Raw genomic sequence first — 18,846 nt, 5'->3', positions numbered from 1 at the left:
AGGCTGGGAGGGGTGGGTGGGCACTGTCAGCCTGGGGCAGTCCTCAAACTTCTGTCTTGAAAAAGCAGATTTTTTCATTTTCCTGGAATCAGTTTCCCTGTAATATATTCATTAATGCAGCAGGTGGAACAGGGAGTACAATGTAAGTCCAGAGCACCAAGCTGGGAAGAGATACAAACAGTACAGAGCACTGAATCACAATTCCAAATGATCTTGATAAGTGGGAGAAATGATCTGAAACCAATAGCCTGAGCCTCTCTACAGGGAAGAGTGGCTGAGGAAGGTGAGATCAAACACATCAGCTCTGAGCAATCCATACCCAGCTGCACAGACTGCAGGGATTTGGGGAAATGGGGTGGGGGCACTCCCCCAGAGGCAGCAGCTGTGCAAAGGGGAGGGTGAGGCCAGGCTGGCTGCTGGGAGGGTGGAATCAGACAGGCTTGGAAGTCCCTTCCACCCCAAACCATGCTGGGATTGCTGATCCCAACACTCCCAAATGAGCAGGAGTTTTCTGCTGGATGTGAGACCTTGTGTGTCCTGCTGAACCAGAGGGGCTCAGGGGCTGTGCTGCAGCTCATTATCCAGCTGCTTTCTGCTTTGTTGTCCCACAGGGTTTGCCTGGGGCGGTTTCCTGGGCAGAGCTGGCAGTGCTCGTGCTCCCTGTCAGCACCTCTGTGTGGGTGAGCAGCAAACACAGCCAAAACTTCTGATGAGGAGCGTTTGCAAAAGAACCCAGAGCTTCCCATGGGCCTGCCTTGGGTGGGGATTGGAGCTGGGCCTCCAGCTGGTGACAGGTTTATGGGATTTTTCCCAGTGCCTGGATGGTGGTGCCAGTTTCCAGTGTTCCAGCTTGGAGCTGTTCTGTTGACGTGGGATAACTCCCAGCTCTGGAGCAGGCAGGGCTGCAGAGCCCATCCCTCAGAGCAGAGCAGCCTTTGCTCCAGGAAGTGCACACAGGAGCTGATTTTTCCTTTTCCTTCCACCATTCACCACTGGATTTGCTTTGCTCCAACCCTCCGTGGATCCTGCAGCGTTTGGGGAGCTCTGACACCACAATTCCAGGCTGAGGAGTTTTGTTTTCGTGGGGTCTCAGCATTGCCAGGCAAAAAACTCCAGCATGTGCAGCTGCTCTGGAGGATCCATCTGACTGTGCCTGAGCCTCCTGCTTTTCTTCTGGAGCTGCAGGAGGGGAAACTTGCTGCACATCAGCACAGCCTCCTGCTTTGTGGGGGCTACAACCCCTGCCATGCTCTGTGTGCTTTCCATGGCCTTGGGATAAACAGTGACCTGTTGGCACAGCCTTGAGATCTCTGTTTGCCTGTTCTGATGTCTCCAGCCCTGCCTTGCTTGACTGGAACACTCTCAGGAATGACTGAGGGGTTTTAGTTCCTGAATCCTGATCCCAGAGGAGGAGGGGAGAGCCTCCTGCGTGTGCCCCTCTCCAGCTCTGCACATTCCTCAGGCTCCAGCTGCAGCCCTGGACCCCCACCCTGCCCGAGGTGAGGACAGAACCTGCCCCTGTGGCCGTGGGACACTTGTGAGGAACTGGAGAGGGTTAAACCCACATTTCTGAGCTCAGCCCAGCAGGAGTCACATGCACCAGGGAGATTTTGCAAGTCGGTGCTTGCAGCTCCGGGTGAGGAGAGGGAGCAGGGGCACAGGGCTGGGGGCAGAGGGACCCACCCAGCACAGCTGGGACCTGCTGCTCTGGCACCTGGAGGGTGGGACAGGCACATAAAGGACAGGCAGGAGGAGGCTGAGCTGCACTCCCAGCACCAGGAGTGACTGCAGCAGGTAAGGCTGTGCTGGCTGCTCTGGGAATGAGGCACAAGGACCTGCTGGGTGTTTCTCTGCTGTTTATTGAGAGCTTGGAGAAAAGAAGGAAGTCAGTTCATCAGAGGGATGCTGGCACTGCATAAAGAATGAGAAGAAATTTAGAGAGCACAGAGCCTGGGAGTGCTGGAGAGGAGAGGCTGAGCTCGCTCAGGAGGGATCAGAGGGAGGTTTGGGGGTCCTAAATCTCCAAATGGGCAGTTCTGGACAGGGCAACAGAGCCAAACTGTGCTGCTCTAAGAGGTGAAAGCAAAGCTGCTTTGCTGAGGAGCTGCCAGTGTTTGGGGAAGGTTTCCCTCCTGGGGATGGCTGAGCTGCTGCACCTTCCCTGGCCCCTCCAGAGGCCCCAGACTCTTCATCTGAGCCAGAGAGATTTGGTTCATCTCCAAATGGATGTGCCAGCAGCAGCAACAGAGTGGCTGGTTTTATTCAGGTTTTTCTTCAGTTTTTAATAAGTTTTTTCTTTAGTTTTCTCTGTTTTTTCACTCTTTGCTTCTGTCTTCCGTGGGCTTTTCTGTCTTGATTTTGCACTCCCTTCTGTTGGATGGCAAAAGAGGGAAAGGAGTGAGAAAATCCAGTCTGGGTGCACCTTTGGGTGCTGGGATGTGCCCTGTGACACGTGGTGCCCATGATCCTGTGCCCAGGGGAGCCTCACCTCACCTGTGCAGGTGCTGTGCCCATCCTGTGTGCACACACTCACTGCTCTGATCCTTTAAATATGAGTTTTCAGCCTGTTTGGGTTTTTTTTTTTTTTTTCCTTGTGATCAGAAGAATTTTTTGTGTTGTTTCTCTTGCCTGCATTTCCTTTCTGGCATTCTTCAAACAGGGACTGTCCTGGCTTTGTGCAAGAGGGTAAACACAGCCACAATTATCAGAAAAAAAAACCCAGAAAGTCAGAAACAAAGCAATCCCCTTTGGAAGGAGAGTGGGTGAGATCTGTGAGGGATCCTCGAGCAGGAGGCAGCAACAGGCTCTTGGTTTGAGCAGAGGTTAAAAAGTAAGTGGTGGTTTTGGAGAGCAGGAGTGGAAGGTAATGGAAAAAGAAAACTCCAGTCTTCCAAGCATTTAACAACCACCCACAGGTGCTGGCAGGAGGTCAGAGAGCTGTGTCAGCAGGGAAAAAACCACCTGGAAAACCTGGGGCAATGGTTGCTGTGAGAACTTCCCTGGGGAGAGGGGAGAGGAGAGCAGGGGAGAGGGAAAGAGAGGAGAAGGGAGAGGGAAAAAGGAGAGGGGAGAGGAAAAGAGGAGAGGGAAAAGGAAAAGAGGAGAGGGGGAAACAGAGGAGAGGGGAGAGGAAAAGAGAGGAGAGGGGGAGAGGGAAACACAGGAGAGGGGAAAGGAAAAGAGAGGAGAGGGGAGAGGGAAACAGAAGAGAGGGGAGAGGTAAAGAGAGAGGGAAAAGGAAAAGAGAGAGGGGAAAGGAAAAGAGAGAGGGGAAAGGAAAACAGAGGAGAAGGGAGAGGAAAACAGAGAGGGGAAAGGAGAGGGAAAAGGAAAAGAGAGGAGAGGGGAGAAAAGAGGGAAAAGAGAAGACAGGGAAAGAGAAAACAGAGAAGAGAGGAAAGGAAAGCAGAGACCCTGAAAGGCTTCACTCTGCTGGGTGGGAGCTCCTGCTTGCCCCTGCCTTCAGCAGATGCATTTTCCTGCCTCACCTGCACTTCCCTCCTGTGCTGAGGATCTGTCCCTGTGTCACTGAGCATTTCCAGCCCCAGGTTCTTCTGAAGGTGGTGGCAAAGAGGCTTGGCAAGGACAAATCCTGCCTGTTCCTTGCTAATTGCTGGAATGTGGATGCTGAAGGATGTCAGGATAATTTAAGGAATATTTAAGGATAACCTTTCCACCTTTCAACAAAAGGCAAACATAAAAAGTGAGTCTGTGTGTACTGAGCTTACACTGGCAGCACCAGGTGCTGACACGTCCCAGGAGCACAGTCACTGCTGTTAGCCTTTATTTGCTGTCTCTGCAGGTTTTGGGATGTTCTTTTTTTCTTCTCAGGGCTAAGAAATGCCTCGTGGCTCATGGGAAGCAGGGTCCCCAGGAAGGCAGCAGTGGGAGTGCCAGTGAGGGTTTCACAATCTGCTCCCCACTCTGCTGCTGGGGGCTGGTGCTTCCCAGCAGGGAGAGGAATGCTGAATTAGGGAGAGAACTGCTTAATGAGGGAGAGGAATGCTGAATTAGAGAGAGGAATGCTGAATTAGAGAGAGGAATTCTGAATTTCTGACCAGAAAACACAGAACCTTTCAAGGAGAAGCACCTTCAGCATGGCCCAGAAAAGCCAAACTGGTGGAACTGAGGAAAATGAGTCGTCCCTCCTGTACAGCAAGAGTGGTTTCAAGGAAGGAGCCCTGCAGTGGGTGACAGGTAAGGGAGCAGCTCATTGCTACCAGGAGAGGCAGATCTGAGCTCAGTGTCCTTAAAATAACCACTGACAGATTTTATCAAAGATGCTCTTTAACAGCATCTCACTTGTGAAAAAAACAAAACACTGTGGATGTTTCAGCATTTTTGGAAAGGGATGGAGATGCTTTGGGTTTTTTTTTTGTTTTTTTTTTTTTTTTTTTTTTTTTTTTTTTGAATGCCTGATAGGCAGAAATGAATGAACCAACCTATTGAAAAGCAGCCCCCTGCAAGTCCTCTTCTTTTGGCATTTGAAGTTGAAAAATCTTTGGGAAACTTTTCCTGTGCTGGGGGCAGCAGGGCAGGGGGGATTCTGCCCCTGTGCCCTGGGCTCAGGTGAGACCCCACCTGCAGAGCTGGAACCAGCACAGGGAGGAGCTGGAGCTGCTGCAGAGCCCAGAGGAGGCACCAGGGGATCAGAGCAGCTCTGGGATTGTTCACCTGGAGAAAAGATTTGGTTTGATCTCATTGTGACCTTCCAGTGCCTGAAGGGGAAAGATGGAGGGACAGGACACAGGGAATGGCTTTTCCAGGATTAGATGGGATTTTGGGCAGGAATTGTCCCTGGCAGGGTGGGCAGGGCTGGCACAGGGTGCCCAGAGCAGCTGTGGCTGCCCCTGGATCCCTGGCAGTGCCCAAGGCCAGGCTGGACAGCAGGCAGAGCCATGCATTTATGAGCTCCCCAGACCCTCCAGCAGGGCCCCTTTTTGCTCAGAGTGTCCCCAGGAGCAGCCCAGGGTGACCCTGGAGCTGCAAAGGGGAAGGAAATTTTTGTGAAACCTTTCAGTGCAGCAGGATCTCAGCTGAACCAGCCACTTCCTCAGGCCCACACTCCTCCTCCCGCTGTGGCACAGCTTGTGTGAGCTCTAGGTGGGTGCCAGATGGGCTGCCTGGAGATCACAGCTCTCCCCTGCTGCTCCTCAGATCTAGGGCACGCTGTCCTCACACTTTTTAGGCTCCTGACTTGTCTCTAGGATGCATCTCTGATCCTGCCCCGAGCTGACACTGGGCAGAGCCAGGCTTGAGGGATGCTGCTGGAGCATCTGGGGGTGCTCCAGGGCAGCCCTGCCACATTCCCAGGCAATGGGAATGGCTGGAAAGCACTTTAATTAATGGCTCAAGTTGTTTTTTGTGGTGGGTGGGCAATGGGGGGTGTCCAAGAGGGAAATGAGCCTCAGCACCACAGAGCAGCCTGAGCACATTGTCCTTCCATGGCTGGGCTGCATCCTGCTATCTCCTGTTATATCTCCTATTATATCTCCTATTATATCTCCTATTCTATCTCCTGTTATATCTATCTCCTGTTATATCTCCTGTTATATCTCCTCTTATCTCCTGTTATATCTCCTGTTATATCTCCTGTTATATCTCCTGTTATATCTCCTCTTATCTCCTGTTATCTCCTGTTATCTCCTGTTGTCTCTGGCTGCTCATCCTGGGATGTTTTTGGGGTTTCCTCCCTCTCTGCACTTTGTTTCCTTCCAGGGGATCTCAGGCTGCTTCCAGAGCTCCTTAGCAGTGGCTGAGGAAGGTTCTGGAGCAGTTTCACACACACCAGGGGGGTTTGTGCTCTCAGCCCCCCTTTGCCAGGTGCTTGGCTGTGGGGTGAGCCCAGTGCTGTGCTCATGGTTCTTTGGCTCTTGCAGAGCCCTCCCAAGGCCAGGTGCTGCTGGTGCTGAGCATGGACAACACCTGCCCCAGCTCCTCCTTCGACATGGACCTTTGTGCCCAGGAGCTGCAGGCCCTGGGGCTCCAGGTGAGCTCCCCTGGCAGCTCATTCCAGCTGGAGTTGCAAGATTTGCAGTTACACCCACGTCCCAGATGGCTTTGGGGTTTTTTGGGTTTGAGAGTCGCTTGTTCCACTCCAACCTCAGTCTGTTCCCCCTGGGCTGGCAGTCAGCTGGGATGAACTCATTAAAGCTCTGTGAAGGAACTCTTTGAGGATAGTTTGGAGTGAATTTTGCTTAAAATTCACTCTGATAGGGCAGAGCATCCCTGGGACATCTGCCTTGCCTTGTCCTTCATCACAAAAAGGTGTTTTCTTCCCTTGGGACTCTCCCTGCCCTTCCCAGGCAGGTTTTACTCACTGCAGCTGAGGCAGGAGCACAAATCTGGGGTCTGGGGCAGCTCTGTGGAACAGGAGAGGTTCCCATATGGGATAGGATGCTCCCTGTGGATGGGATTGGAAATGTTCCCTGGGGATGGGATTGGAGATGTTCCCTTATGGATGGGGTTGGAGATATTCCCTGGGGATGGGATTGGAGATGTTCCCATATAGGATAGGATGTTCCCTGGGGATAGGAAAGGAGATGTTTCTTGGGGATGGGATTGAAGATGTTCCTTTATGGATGGGGCTGGAGATGTTCCCCATGAATGGTGTTGGAGGTGCTCCCTGTGGATGGTGTTGGAGATGCTCCCTGTAAATGGTGTTGGAGATGTTCCCTGTGGATGGTGTTGGAGATGCTCCCTGGGGATGATGTTGGAGGTGCTCCCTGTAAATGGTGTTGGAGATGTTCCCTGTGGATGGTGTTGGAGATGTTCCCTGTGGATGGTGTTGAGATGTTCCCTGTAAATGGTGTTGGAGATGTTCCCTGTGTTTGGGGCTGGAGATGCTCCCTGTGTTTGGGGCTGGAGATGCTCCCTGTGTTTGGGGCTGGAGATGCTCCCTGTGTTTGGGGCTGGAGATGCTCCCTGTGGATGGTGTTGGAGATGCTCCCTGGGGATGGTGTTGAGATGCTCCCTGGGGATGATGTTGGAGATGTTCCCTGGGGATGGTGTTGGAGATGTTCCCTGGGGATGGTGCTGGAGATGTTCCCTGGGGATGGTGCTGGAGATGCTCCCTGGGGATGGTGTTGAGATGCTCCCTGGGGATGGTGTTGGAGATGTTCCCTGGGGATGGTGTTGAGATGCTCCCTGGGGATGATGTTGGAGATGTTCCCTGGGGATGATGTTGGAGATGTTCCCTGTGGATGGTGTTGGAGATGCTCCCTGTGGATGGTGTTGGAGATGCTCCCTGTGGATGGTGTTGGAGATGTTCCCTGGGGATGGTGTTGAGATGTTCCCTGGGGATGGTGTTGGAGATGCTCCCTGTGTTTGGGGCTGGAGATGTTCCCTGGGGATGGTGTTGAGATGCTCCCTGGGGATGGTGTTGGAGATGCTCCCTGTGGATGGTGTTGAGATGCTCCCTGGGGATGGTGTTGAGATGCTCCCTGGGGATGATGTTGAGATGCTCCCTGGGGATGGTGTTGAGATGCTCCCTGGGGATGGTGTTGAGATGCTCCCCGTGGATGGTGTTGAGATGCTCCCGTGGGAGCAGCTCTGGGGCACAGATTTGGGCTGCCCTGCCCCTGAGGTTTGCCCAGTCTGGCTGTGCTGGCTGCAGCCCAGACTGGAGGTGGCTCTGGCTCTGCTTGTCCCTGCAGGTGCCAGGGGATCCGTGGAGGAGGCTGATCCAGGAGGGGCTGCTGAGGCCCCAGGTGAGGCGGTTCCTGCTCTACAGCTCCAGGGGATTCCAGATTGCCATGGCTGTGGTGAGGGCTCTGCCAGCCTGGCCCTGCTCCTGCTGCCCAGGGCTGTGGCTGGGCACAAATCCTGGTTCTGGCACACTCCTGGTGGCTCCCCTGGCGATTCCAGCTCTCAGGATCCCTGCAGCTGGAGGGCAGGGAGCTCTCCCCACCCCTTGCTGCCAGTCCCACACAGCAGCACATGCTGAGGGACAGTGCCTACAGCAGGCTTGGTTTACAACTTGATTTTAAAGATCTGAAGGTATTCTGGTCCTGATGCTAATGTAGACCAACAAATCAGTCAACTTCTTGTTTCCTTCTGGTGAAAGAAACTCCTCCAGAGACCCAACCATGAGCACCTGCTGTGAGGCTGGTGCTTTGCAGTGAGCTGAGGGTGTGATCAAACCCAAATATTTGTTTTAATTCCTTTTAAAATATTTTTTTTGGATAGTCATTATACAAATCTTCTCCTTTCACTGATACTGTGAACAACACCCTCAGTGTTTTGAGGGTTTTGGTGCCTTTGAGTTTTGTCATTATGACATGTCACACCTGCTCCAAGGCACTCTCCTGCCCAAATCCATGCTCTGTGAGCTGAAGAAATCCACTTTTCCCTGATTTTAACCCAGCCCACTGGTTGAGCATTACTGTAATGGAGTGGTCTCTGCACCTTGAAACGGGAACTTTCTAAATCCAGGGACTCTGAGAATTATTATCAATATGCCTCAGTGAGTGCATTCTTTATCTAAATGGAAGGACTCCACTGAAATCCTTCCTAGGGATGAATCATCATTAATAATTCACTCTTTGTCTTTGGTGAGTGGTGATTTTTAAAATAAACCAGGGCTCACTTAGTCCTTCCAGTCCTTTCTTTCCGTATTTGTTATTTGAAACAACTTCTGCCCTTTCTCACCCTTTGAAAAATCTCATGGCACTTAATTTATAAGGGAGCAAGGATGGTTATTTTTTTCTTCCTGTGACTTTTCTCACATTCATGGGTTTGTGACTCTCACTCTCTGTGTTTGCCCAGGTTTTCTACATCTGTCTCTGGACAAACCTTTACTGCACACTGCAGCTGAGCTCCCTGGGACACTCCTGGGGGGCTGCTGTGCTGGTGACCCTGGTGGCCCTGGCTCTCACTGTCCTGGTGATCCTGGTCCTTGAGCAGCACCAGAGGAAGGTGAGGGAGCTCCTGCTGTGGCAGAGTGGGGAGGGCAGCAGGGTCATTTCCTAGCTGCAGGAAAAGAATGCAACGATCCAGGGAGGAGGGAATGTTTTTACAGCACTCAGGGAAGGCAGGGGAGGTTCTGCAGCCAGGGGAGGGGATGGAATGCTTGAAAGGGAAGAGTTTGAGCTGGCTTAGACCTCCTGCTGCTGGAGAGCAGAGGATCAGAGAATCCCAGACTGGTTTGGGTGAAAAGGGACCTTAAACCCCATCCCATCCCATCCCATCCCATCCCATCCCATCCCATCCCATCCCATCCCATCCCATCCCAGCCCATCCCATCCCATCCCATCCCTGCCATGGCAGGGACATTCCCACTGTCCCCAGTGTCCAGCCTGGCCTTGGGCACTGCCAGGGATCCAGGGGCAGCCACAGCTGCTCTGGGCACCCTGTGCCAGCCCTGCCCACCCTGCCAGGGAACAATTCCCATCCAGCCCTGCCCTCTGGCATTCCCTGTGTCCTGTCCCTTGTCCCCAGTCCCTCTCCAGCTCTCCTGAAGCTTCTTTGAGAGGCCACAACAAGGTGTCCCTGCAGACCAGGCCTTGCAGAGTGTGCCTTGTGCTCCCACAGCAGCTCTGGCTCCTGCCCCGCTCCTGATGATCCCTCCTTGCATTCTCTGCTGCATTGCTGGTGCCATTTATTTGGCTGAAGAATAATATTGGGAAGTCTTGATTCAAAATCCAGAATGGGATTTGGAGCAAATGAGTCTTCCAAGAGGAACTCAGGCAAATGTGGGGGTTCAGGAGAGGAGATTGCTGGGGGAGGAAGGGAGAACATGACACTGGGAATCAATTCCACTGCCTTCCTTCCAGAGCTGCAGTATTTGGGACTATCCAGCTGCAGTTTGCAGACTTTTGCTGTGGATTGAGTTATTTTCCCTTGCATTCTTTAACAGCTGAACGTGAACACAGATGTGAGGCTGGCTGCTGTCAACGAAATCTTTATCAAGCACAACATAATCCTGGGGATTACAGATGTCCTGGATGGGCCACACAACATCCTGCAAGTATCCTTTCTGCTGGGAATTGCTCAGATCCTTTCCCTTTCCCTCTCAGCCCAGCATCCCCATGGATGGAGAGGGAGGCATGGAGCGATTCCTTCCTTCACCTGCCCCTTCCAGCTGTGCTTTGTGCACTTCAGCCCCGAGAGCTGCCTGCAGGCCCTGGCAGCCCACATCACTCACCTGCAGGGGACACAGGTGAGGGACACTGGGGACAGCCTGGGGCTGCCCCAAGCCTGGATTTGCTGGGGTGGAGGTGGGCAAGGACAAATGAGAGTTTGAGTTCCCTGCTGTGCACGGGGAGCTGGGCAGGCTGGGAGGTGAATAAAGTGCACCTGTCCCTGCCCAGCTCAGCAGGAATCTGTCCAGACCCCATGGAATGTGCGTGTCTGGATAATTAACTGTACAGCTTTGATGATGGAAAGTCATCAGGAATGAAAGGCAAATTTTGGAAGCACACCTTGGAACAGCTGCCACCTTGAGCTGTCCTCCTGCAATAAGTGGGATAGCCTGGAGGAGCAGAATTGCTGGATTGAGATAATTATATAAAAATTTTGTCCTCTTGGCCTTCAGAAAATGTTTTGCTCTCTGTGGGTGTATAAATATCCTCTGAGCTGTCTTTGTGAGATGAGAGGTGAGAGCCCTCTGAAATCCCCAGGCTGCTCATGTCCCTGAAAGCTGCAGCTCAGGGATGGACAGCAATTGCCCAATTCCCACAGGGCAGGAGATAAAATGTGCAGGGGGAAATTGTGCCTTTTAAACTCTGTCCCCAGGGCACCACTGCTGCCAGGGTGGGAAATCCCAGGAGTGAAAAATTGCAGGGGGAAATTGTGCCTTTCAAACTCTGTCCCCAGGGCACCACTGCTGCCAGGGTGGGAAATCCCAGGAATAAAAACCGTGCAGGAGGAAATGGTGCCCTGCAAAGGCTGTACTCAGGGCACCACTGCTGCCTGCCCTTGGAGAGCCCCAAAATCTCCTTCTCTTCCAGGCAGGCTTGAGGCAGAGGCTGAACAAGCTCTGTGTGGCCATGGATGTGGCAGTTCAGGAGGAGGAGGCTCCATGTGAAGAATCCCCTCTTTTATCCAGCAGGGTGACCCTGAATAAAGATCCTGTGACCTGCAATGAGCTCCTGCCCCTCATCCCCGAGGGACCACCCGAGGTGAGGAGAAATATCCCCCTGACAGAGGCACCAAATCACATCCCTGAGGCATCTCAGCTGCCGTGGGGACACCACCTTTTATTCCAGCAGAAGCACCTGGAATCCCCACACACCTTCTCCAGCCCTGGTGCTGTCTGAGCAGCTGGGGATGATAATCCTTGGGGAATTCACAGACTGGGCTTTTCCTTGCTGGTCCCAAGGGTCTTGTTTGGGAGAAAACCTCTCCCCAGGGACCTGGTGCCCCTGCCCAGGCTGGGGCTGAGCCATGGATGAGCTCAGCCTTTGTCTCCTCCATGAAAAGTGCCTTGAAATACTCGTGCCACGCTGAGCAGCAAATGTGTCCTGATTCCTGCTCAGCACGGGCTCCAAAGGGATGACCTGGGTTTAGTTTGCAGTTTTCCTGTCCCTGTGGCTAAGTGGATTCAGGTGACATCCCTGCAGGTTGAGGCTCTCTGGCTACAGGCACAAACAAGCCCGAGGAGGCAGGGACAGAGCAGGCAGGTCCCCAGGTGGTCACTTGGTGTCACCCCCTGTGGGGACAGTGTGCCCACCAGCGGACCTGGGCCAGTTATCTGTGCCATTGGCTGCTGTCCTGCTCCTGTCAGAGCCGCACAGTCCTCGAAGCAGGGAGAAAAGGGTGTTGGATGTGTGATCCCGCAGGGATGCCCTGCTCTGACACCTCTCTTGTCCCCCCAGGCCATGGCCCGGCAGCTCCTGGTGATCTTCAGCGGCTGCTACGTGCGGCTGCTGCTCACGGGCCGGCTCCCCGGGGCACGGCCAGGCTCACACCTGGGGCACAGCAGCGTTCCGTGCCCGTGCCAGCTCATCCAGAGCTCCGTGCTGAACCCCGGGACAGTGACAGGCTCACACCCGGGGCAGTGACAGGCTCACCCCTGGGGCGGGGACAGTGACAGGCTCACACCCGGGGGCAGTGACAGGCTCACACCGGGGGCAGTGACAGGCTCACCCCTGGGCAGTGACAGGTTCACACCTGGGGCAGTGACAGGCTCACCCCCGGGGCAGTGACAGGCTCACCCCCGGGGCAGTGACAGGCTCACCCCCGGGGCAGTGACAGGCTCACCCCCGGGGCAGTGACAGGCTCACCCCCGGGGCAGTGACAGGCTCACCCCTGGGGCAGGGACAGGCTCACCCCTGGGGCAGGGACAGGATCACACCCGGGGGCAGGGACAGGATCACACCCGGGGGCAGTGACAGGCTCACACCCCTGGGGCAGTGACAGGCTCACCCCCGGGGCAGGGACAGGCTCACCCCCGGGGCAGGGACAGGCTCACCCCCGGGGCAGTGACAGGCTCACACCGGGGACAGTGACAGGATCACACCCGGGGCAGTGACAGGCTCACACCGGGGCAGTGACAGGCTCACACCGGAGCAGTGACAGGCTCACCCCTGGGGCAGTGACAGGATCACACCCGGGACAGTGACAGGCTCACCCCGGGGGCAGTGACAGGCTCACCCCGGGGGCAGTGACAGGCTCACACCGGGGGCAGTGACAGGCTCACCCCCGGGGCAGTGACAGGCTCACACCCGGGGACAGTGACAGGCTCACACCGGGGGACAGTGACAGGATCACACCGGGGCAGTGACAGGATCACACCGGGGCAGTGACAGGATCACACCGGGGCAGGGACAGGCTCACACCCGGGGACAGTGACAGGCTCACACCGGGGGCAGTGACAGGCTCACACCCGGGGGCAGTGACAGGCTCACACCGGAGCAGTGACAGGCTCACACCGGGGGCAGTGCCAGGCTCACACCGGGGGCAGTGACAGGCTCACACCGGGGCAGGGACAGGCTCACACCGGGGGCAGGGACAGGCTCACACCGGGGGCAGTGACAGGCTCACACCGGGGGCAGTGACAGGCTCACACCGGGGACAGTGACAGGCTCACACCTGGGGCACAGCAGCTCATCCAGAGCTCCGTGCTCACCCCCCAGGGGCAGTGACAGGGACTGAGGGGCTGAAAACACCAGCATAGAGCTGTCCCCAGACACCAGTGTGGAGAAGATGTAACTCCTTGTCCTGGCTGAGTGAGTGGAAATAGGACTCTAATAAAGCTGCTCACCTTGGCTCCGTGTGGGGTTCATGGCCCAGGGACAGCCTGGGGCTCCTCTGTGTCCAAACTCTGATGTCACCAACCATCCTCACACAACCCCAGCACAGGCCTCACCATCACTCAGAGTGGCAGCAGGAGCCTGAGCCTGCAGCACCAGCCACTTGCACTCGGCTCCTCCCAGGGTGCAGGGCAGCTCTGCTCCTTGTCCCACGGCTTCTGGCAGCAGGAATGATGAGATGAGATCCAGCTCCTCCTGCCTGGGGCCCAGCACCATCCCCTCAGCAGTGAGCCCCCAGCACATGATCCCCTTATCAGTGACCCCAACAAGGGATCCCCTAATCAGTGACCCCTTCTAACACCTGATCCCCTTATCAGTGACCCCTCCAACAAAGAATCCCTTTATCAGCAACCCTCAACACCTGATCCCCTTATTAGTGACCCCCCTCAACACCTGATCCCCTTATTAGTGACCCCCCCAACAAAGAATCCCTTTATCAGTGACCCCCAACACATGATCCCCTTATCAGTGACCCTGGTCCCCCCATGCTGCCAATGCACGATCCCAAGCACTGCAGTGGCACCAAACTCATTCCAGGAGAAAAACCACCACACTCCCAGCCAGCTGATTTTTTTTTTCACCTTTACTTCAGGCTGAGCTGTCACAGGAGGGGTCAGGCAGATTCTCCCCCACACTTGTGGGGTTTGGGGTTCTGCTGTCATTGCTCTGTGACAGGGCAGGGTGGCTGCTCTGGTCCCTGTGCCTCTGCTCTGGGGTGCTGCACATCACCTGGGTGTCACTGGGCTTGGGGAAAGGGATTCCCACACACCTGAGCTCCAAAACTCCTTATTCCAGCTTCCTCCTTCCTTCCCTCTGAAACACTCATCTTAGAAAATTAGGAGTTTAGTTACCTTGCTGAAAAATAATTAAAAGTTAAAAGTTAGAAGGGAGTAGTTATCTGAAACTTAAATAATTGATTGTCTGTCATTTTATGTTTGCTCAGCTTCACATACAATGGAAAAATACAAAACTAGTGAGCAGATCCAAGGAAACATAGACAATGCAACCAGAAACCCATTATTTGGAAAACTGGACTATCCCCAGAAATCATTTGTATTGTCATTGATAGAAAAGGTTGAGAGTTCAGGGTGAGGAAGACTCACCTTACTTCCTCCTTTTAAAACCCCTCCCCACGAAAACGACCCCAGACTTAATTTAAGAAGTCAATCAATGCTTAATAGCTATTCAAGCTAATTACCATAGGAAGCGAGGGATGGGAGGGACTGTTATTATGAATATGTATTTGTTTGATTCCTTTGCTAATAAATAGACTCTGTGATCACCTGTGATTTTGCAGTGTGTATTAGAGGATTACCTCACTGCTGCCCAGCACTGAATAAACACACACTTTGTAACTTTAAATTGTTAGAGAGTCTTTCGTCTGTCACAGTTGAGTATCGGCATTAGAGCAGTACTCTTATTTTTGGTAAACCAACTTTCCTTCCTTCCTTCCTTCCTTCCTTCCTTCCTTCCTTCCTTCCTTCCTTCCTTCCTTCCTTCCTTCCTTCCTTCCTTCCTTCCTTCCTGATGTTGCTTGGCAGCTGTTGGAGCAGCTGGATTTGGGATGTGGGAGTGAAGCCTGTGCTGTGATCCCAAACTGGGCTGGAGAGGGTCCCTGCAGTGGCACTGAGCTTGTGGATTTAGGATCACAGGATGGTTTGGGTTGGAAGGGACCTTGAACATAATCCAGTTTCCACCCCTCTGCCATGGGCAGGGACATCTCCCACTGTCCTGTCCCTTAGTGAGACCTTCAAACCCTCTGATTCCCATTCCACGGGGGCAGGTAGGGGTGACAGCCCAGACAAAATGAAGGCAGAGGATTGCCTGTGGTTTTTCCAGAGCCTTTATCCCATTCCACCTCCAGAGCACTGATTTAGTCCTGACTAAAGCCAGTCACTGAAGAAATGAACCTCTGTGCATCCTTTGCTGCTCTTTGTGCTTCTCTGTGCTCCTTGATGCCAGCCAGGAGCATCCTGAAAGCTCCAGCCTTGCCTCTGCCCAGGGCAGTGTGCTTCCCTTATCTCTGATCCAGGACTTTGCTTTCCCTGCTTTGGCCTGTGGGAGGCTGGTGGGGATGGGGCTGCTGGAGTGCAGGAAGTGCCCCTGGCACTGGGATATCTCCAGTCAGGGACACCCCACACCCTCTCTGACCCCTGTTCAGTGCTGGGTCACTGCACACTGAAAGTTCTGCCTCTGTGCAGGGGGAACTCCTGGGATCTGTCCCTGCCCTGGCTCTGGTGCCATTGCTGGGCCCAGGGACAGGGAGGGACAGACAGGGACAGACAGGGATAGACAGACACACACATGGACACCAGGGACAGACAGGGACAGACAGGGACACCAGGGACAGACAGGGACAGACAGGGATAGACAGACACACACATGGACACCAGGGACAGACAGGGACAGACAGGGGCACCAGGGACACCCAGGGACAGACAGGGACAGACAGGGGCAAACAGGGACAGACAGGGACAGACAGGGACAGACAGGGGACACCCAGGGACAGACAGACACACACAGGGACACCAGGGACACCCAGGTCTGAGGGTCCCTCTCACTGGGGCTCCTCTCCAGCTCCCTCAGCCTTTCCTGGGCACAGGGATGCTCCAGGCCCTTCCTCAGTCCAGGAGCTCCTGTCCCTGCTGTGCTGAAGAGCCCAAGTGGACATGGCACTCCAGATGTGGCCTCTGTTGAAACCTGTAGGTGATGCCAGATCTGTAGGGGTTAAAAAAAAAAAAAAAAATTAAGAAAAAACCCCAAACCCTGATCAAGAGCCTCCAGACCTCCCCCTGAACATCCCTGGAGGAGCCTCCACTCCAGGGGATGACTGCACACACTGCCTGGAGGAGGGCAGTGCCCCTCTGAGGCTTGGCCTCCCCAGGCTCCACACCCCGAGTGTGGGTGCTGTCCTCTGGGTGTGCAGGCACATCCCTCTAGATGGTGCTAAGATAAAGAGAAAAGCTGGGTGCTGAGAGGCTGGAGGAGAGGCTGTCCTGCTGGACACTGCCCAGGTCTCCTCCCTTTTTCCACCTCCCTCTCCTTTTTCCACCTGAGGTGCTCCTTGTGTCTGTTGGCAGCAAACACATCCCAGATCCTTCTTCCACTTCCAATTTCCCTTGCTGGTGTGTGAGACTCCACGAATCCATCGTGGCTTTAATCAGTGCATCTGCTCCTGCCCATGCACAAGACCAGACAAGTGGGTTTTTAATGGCAAAAATCCATCTTGGCTGTTTTTCCCACTTCAACCACTTTTTACTGAGCAGCACAACTCATCAGCCGAGTCCTCTTCTATCTCATGCATCATTTAGCAGAATCCTAACCAAATTCAAGCACAGATAATGTATGATTTATTGATGTGGGTAGGCAGGAGAGAATGCAGCCTGGCTGCTGGAGAGCAGCAAGGATCATTGAGGGTTAGTGTGAAGGGAAGTCTTTTAGATCCACGGCTGAGCAGATTTCACTTTGGAGTCCCACACGGGCAGTAAATGAGCTGTTGAAAGAGAACTGCTGTTAGGAGAGATTTTAAAAAGAAATAGCCTTGTTCAGGTCTGCTTTTATTTATTTATTTATTTATTTTCCCCATTAAATATAAAAAGGTTGAAGCAGGACTGAGCTCCTCTCCCTGTGCCTCTGCAGAGGGAGATGATTTCCCATGGCAGGAATCTCCTTGGCACTGGAGCTGAGGAGGGTCCAGCTGCCCTCCAGGTGTGTGACCACAGCCTCCAGGTGGGCTTTGGTGTCAGTCCTGCTGCTGTCCCCACTCCCCTCACTCACACACAGAGCCTGGGACACCTTTTCATTCCTCCCCATCTAGACTGGTTGGCCTGAGCTTTGTACGTGGAGAAATATTCCTTTAGCCAAGTTTTCTTTCCAGGAATGGCTCAGCTCCATTTGTGATGAACCCATAAACTGGATTAAGAGCTCAGGGACAGATTTTCTAGCATTTGAAACCCATAATCTGGGCTGGGTTTTCAGAACAGCTCAGTCCCCCTGGAAGCAGTAAATTACAGCCAGAAGTGCTCAGCACTTTGTGGTTTGTGTTGGGCTGCTCAAAGCCAGGATTTCTGTGGAGCAGCACCCAGAGCTGCAGGATTTTGGAAAAAGCAGGGCATTCTCCCAGTGCTGATGTGCAACCACAGTTTTACTGACAAAGACACTCCCCAGCCTCTTGATTCTACTCCAGATGTGCAAAAATCTCTACAAAATGAATTATCCCATTAATCCATGGGCTGCAAACAACCTATCATCCACTCCAATTCTGCCCATGAGCACAGAATGTCACCTCAACTGGTTTTTATTAGTGCTTTGTCTCAGTCTTGTTTGTTTTCACTCAGAGCCAGGATTAACAAAAACATGATTGAAACAGTTTTTCTCCTGTTTGGGCTTGGATGTTTATTATATCTTATCAGAAATTACAGAACATACAGTACAGAACATACAGCAGCACTTGAGCTACCAGCTAGAAGTGAGGAAAAATGGCCTGAGATGCAGCTGCTACAAGGTCTCTTAAAGCTAAACAGTCCAACAGAGAATTAACATATGTATTATTTATCCTTTTAACCCAATAACTAGATTCCCATGACCCTCAGTGTGACCCTGACCAACCAGAGACTACAGCCTGAAATCCATGAAGAAGAAGAAGAAAGATGAACAAAGAAAGAGACACCACCCAAAATCCTCCATCTTGTCCCATACCCATTACTATAAAACCCTCAAATTTAAAACCCTTCACCATGTGAAATCACACACTCCTGTTTCACTACACACCCATAATTTTAACTCCATCACTCAAATTTAGAAGCTGTCTCCAAGGCCTCAGGTCAAAAGCAGTTTTTCTCCAGGGGGTCAGTGCCTGACAGCACAAAAAGCTCAAAATCCCCAGGTTTGTGGGATCCAACAGGGTGGCCATAAAAACCCAGGCAAACACATGGAAAACCCAAAACCTCAGGCCTGCATGGAAAACAGTGCCCAAATCCCTGATAAATTGGGATATTTCACCTTCCTTCTTACCCCCACAGCCAGATGGGTGTCAGGAAGGATTTTATGTGGCACAATTGAATATTGAGAAATGCTTTTTGGGTGTCCCTTGCCATTGCATCACCCAAGGGCTCATGCACAGAGTGTTCTTTGGATGTTCCTGACCATGGCTGCTCCACTTCCCTCTGGGTGACATCACTGCCCTTCCCCTGGCCCCCCTCCCACTCTCTGCAAGGAGGTTTTTGTAATCCTTGGAGTCTTTCCCCCTTTAAATAACACAGGATTCAATACCAGAGTATTTTGATGCTTTTTAAAATAAATAAATAAATAAATAAATAAATAAATAAGTGGATGACAACCAGCCTTTATTTTTAGTTTATTCCTGCCTGGTTGTTGGGCACATGGGGAGAATGAAGCTTGGGGGTTTTTTTTCTCACAAAACTGAAACAAAAAGGGTGTTTAATACTGTAGCTTTCCCTGTGTTTCCTTTTCTTCTCTTAGCTCAGATGAATGCAGAACCCCTTTTTTTTGGCATCTTTCTTAACCCTTTTACTACATCTCAGCTTACATCTCAACATTCATCACTAAATCCACTCTCAGATGGCATTATCCC

At 52.9% G+C, this 18,846-nt stretch overlaps 1 protein-coding gene across 8 annotated transcripts; it reads left to right on the top strand.

Moving 5' to 3' along the window:
* Window positions 1–968: 968 nt before the first annotated feature.
* Window positions 969–18,492, top strand: TMEM268 (transmembrane protein 268). Of its 8 annotated transcripts, none has more exons than XM_056504800.1 (9): window positions 969–1,499; window positions 4,062–4,197; window positions 5,880–5,989; window positions 7,656–7,763; window positions 8,767–8,916; window positions 9,857–9,967; window positions 10,082–10,159; window positions 10,950–11,120; window positions 17,829–18,492. In XM_056504800.1, exons 2-9 carry the CDS (start codon window positions 4,098–4,100, stop codon window positions 17,904–17,906), a joined length of 906 nt encoding a protein of 301 aa, XP_056360775.1. In that variant the 5' UTR covers window positions 969–1,499; window positions 4,062–4,097; the 3' UTR covers window positions 17,907–18,492. The 8 variants fall into 8 exon arrangements, with proteins under 8 accessions (XP_056360775.1, XP_056360774.1, XP_056360770.1 ...); XM_056504799.1 differs by lacking the exon at window positions 17,829–18,492 and adding an exon at window positions 11,817–13,208 and having other exon boundaries at window positions 7,656–7,709; XM_056504795.1 differs by lacking the exon at window positions 17,829–18,492 and adding an exon at window positions 11,817–13,208.
* The last annotated feature ends 354 nt before the right edge of the window (window positions 18,493–18,846 follow it).

Source organism: Oenanthe melanoleuca, chromosome 17 (assembly GCF_029582105.1).
Source record: "Oenanthe melanoleuca isolate GR-GAL-2019-014 chromosome 17, OMel1.0, whole genome shotgun sequence".
In the NCBI taxonomy this organism is placed as follows: Eukaryota; Metazoa; Chordata; class Aves; order Passeriformes; family Muscicapidae; genus Oenanthe; species Oenanthe melanoleuca.
This window is presented reverse-complemented; position numbering and strand designations above follow the sequence as displayed.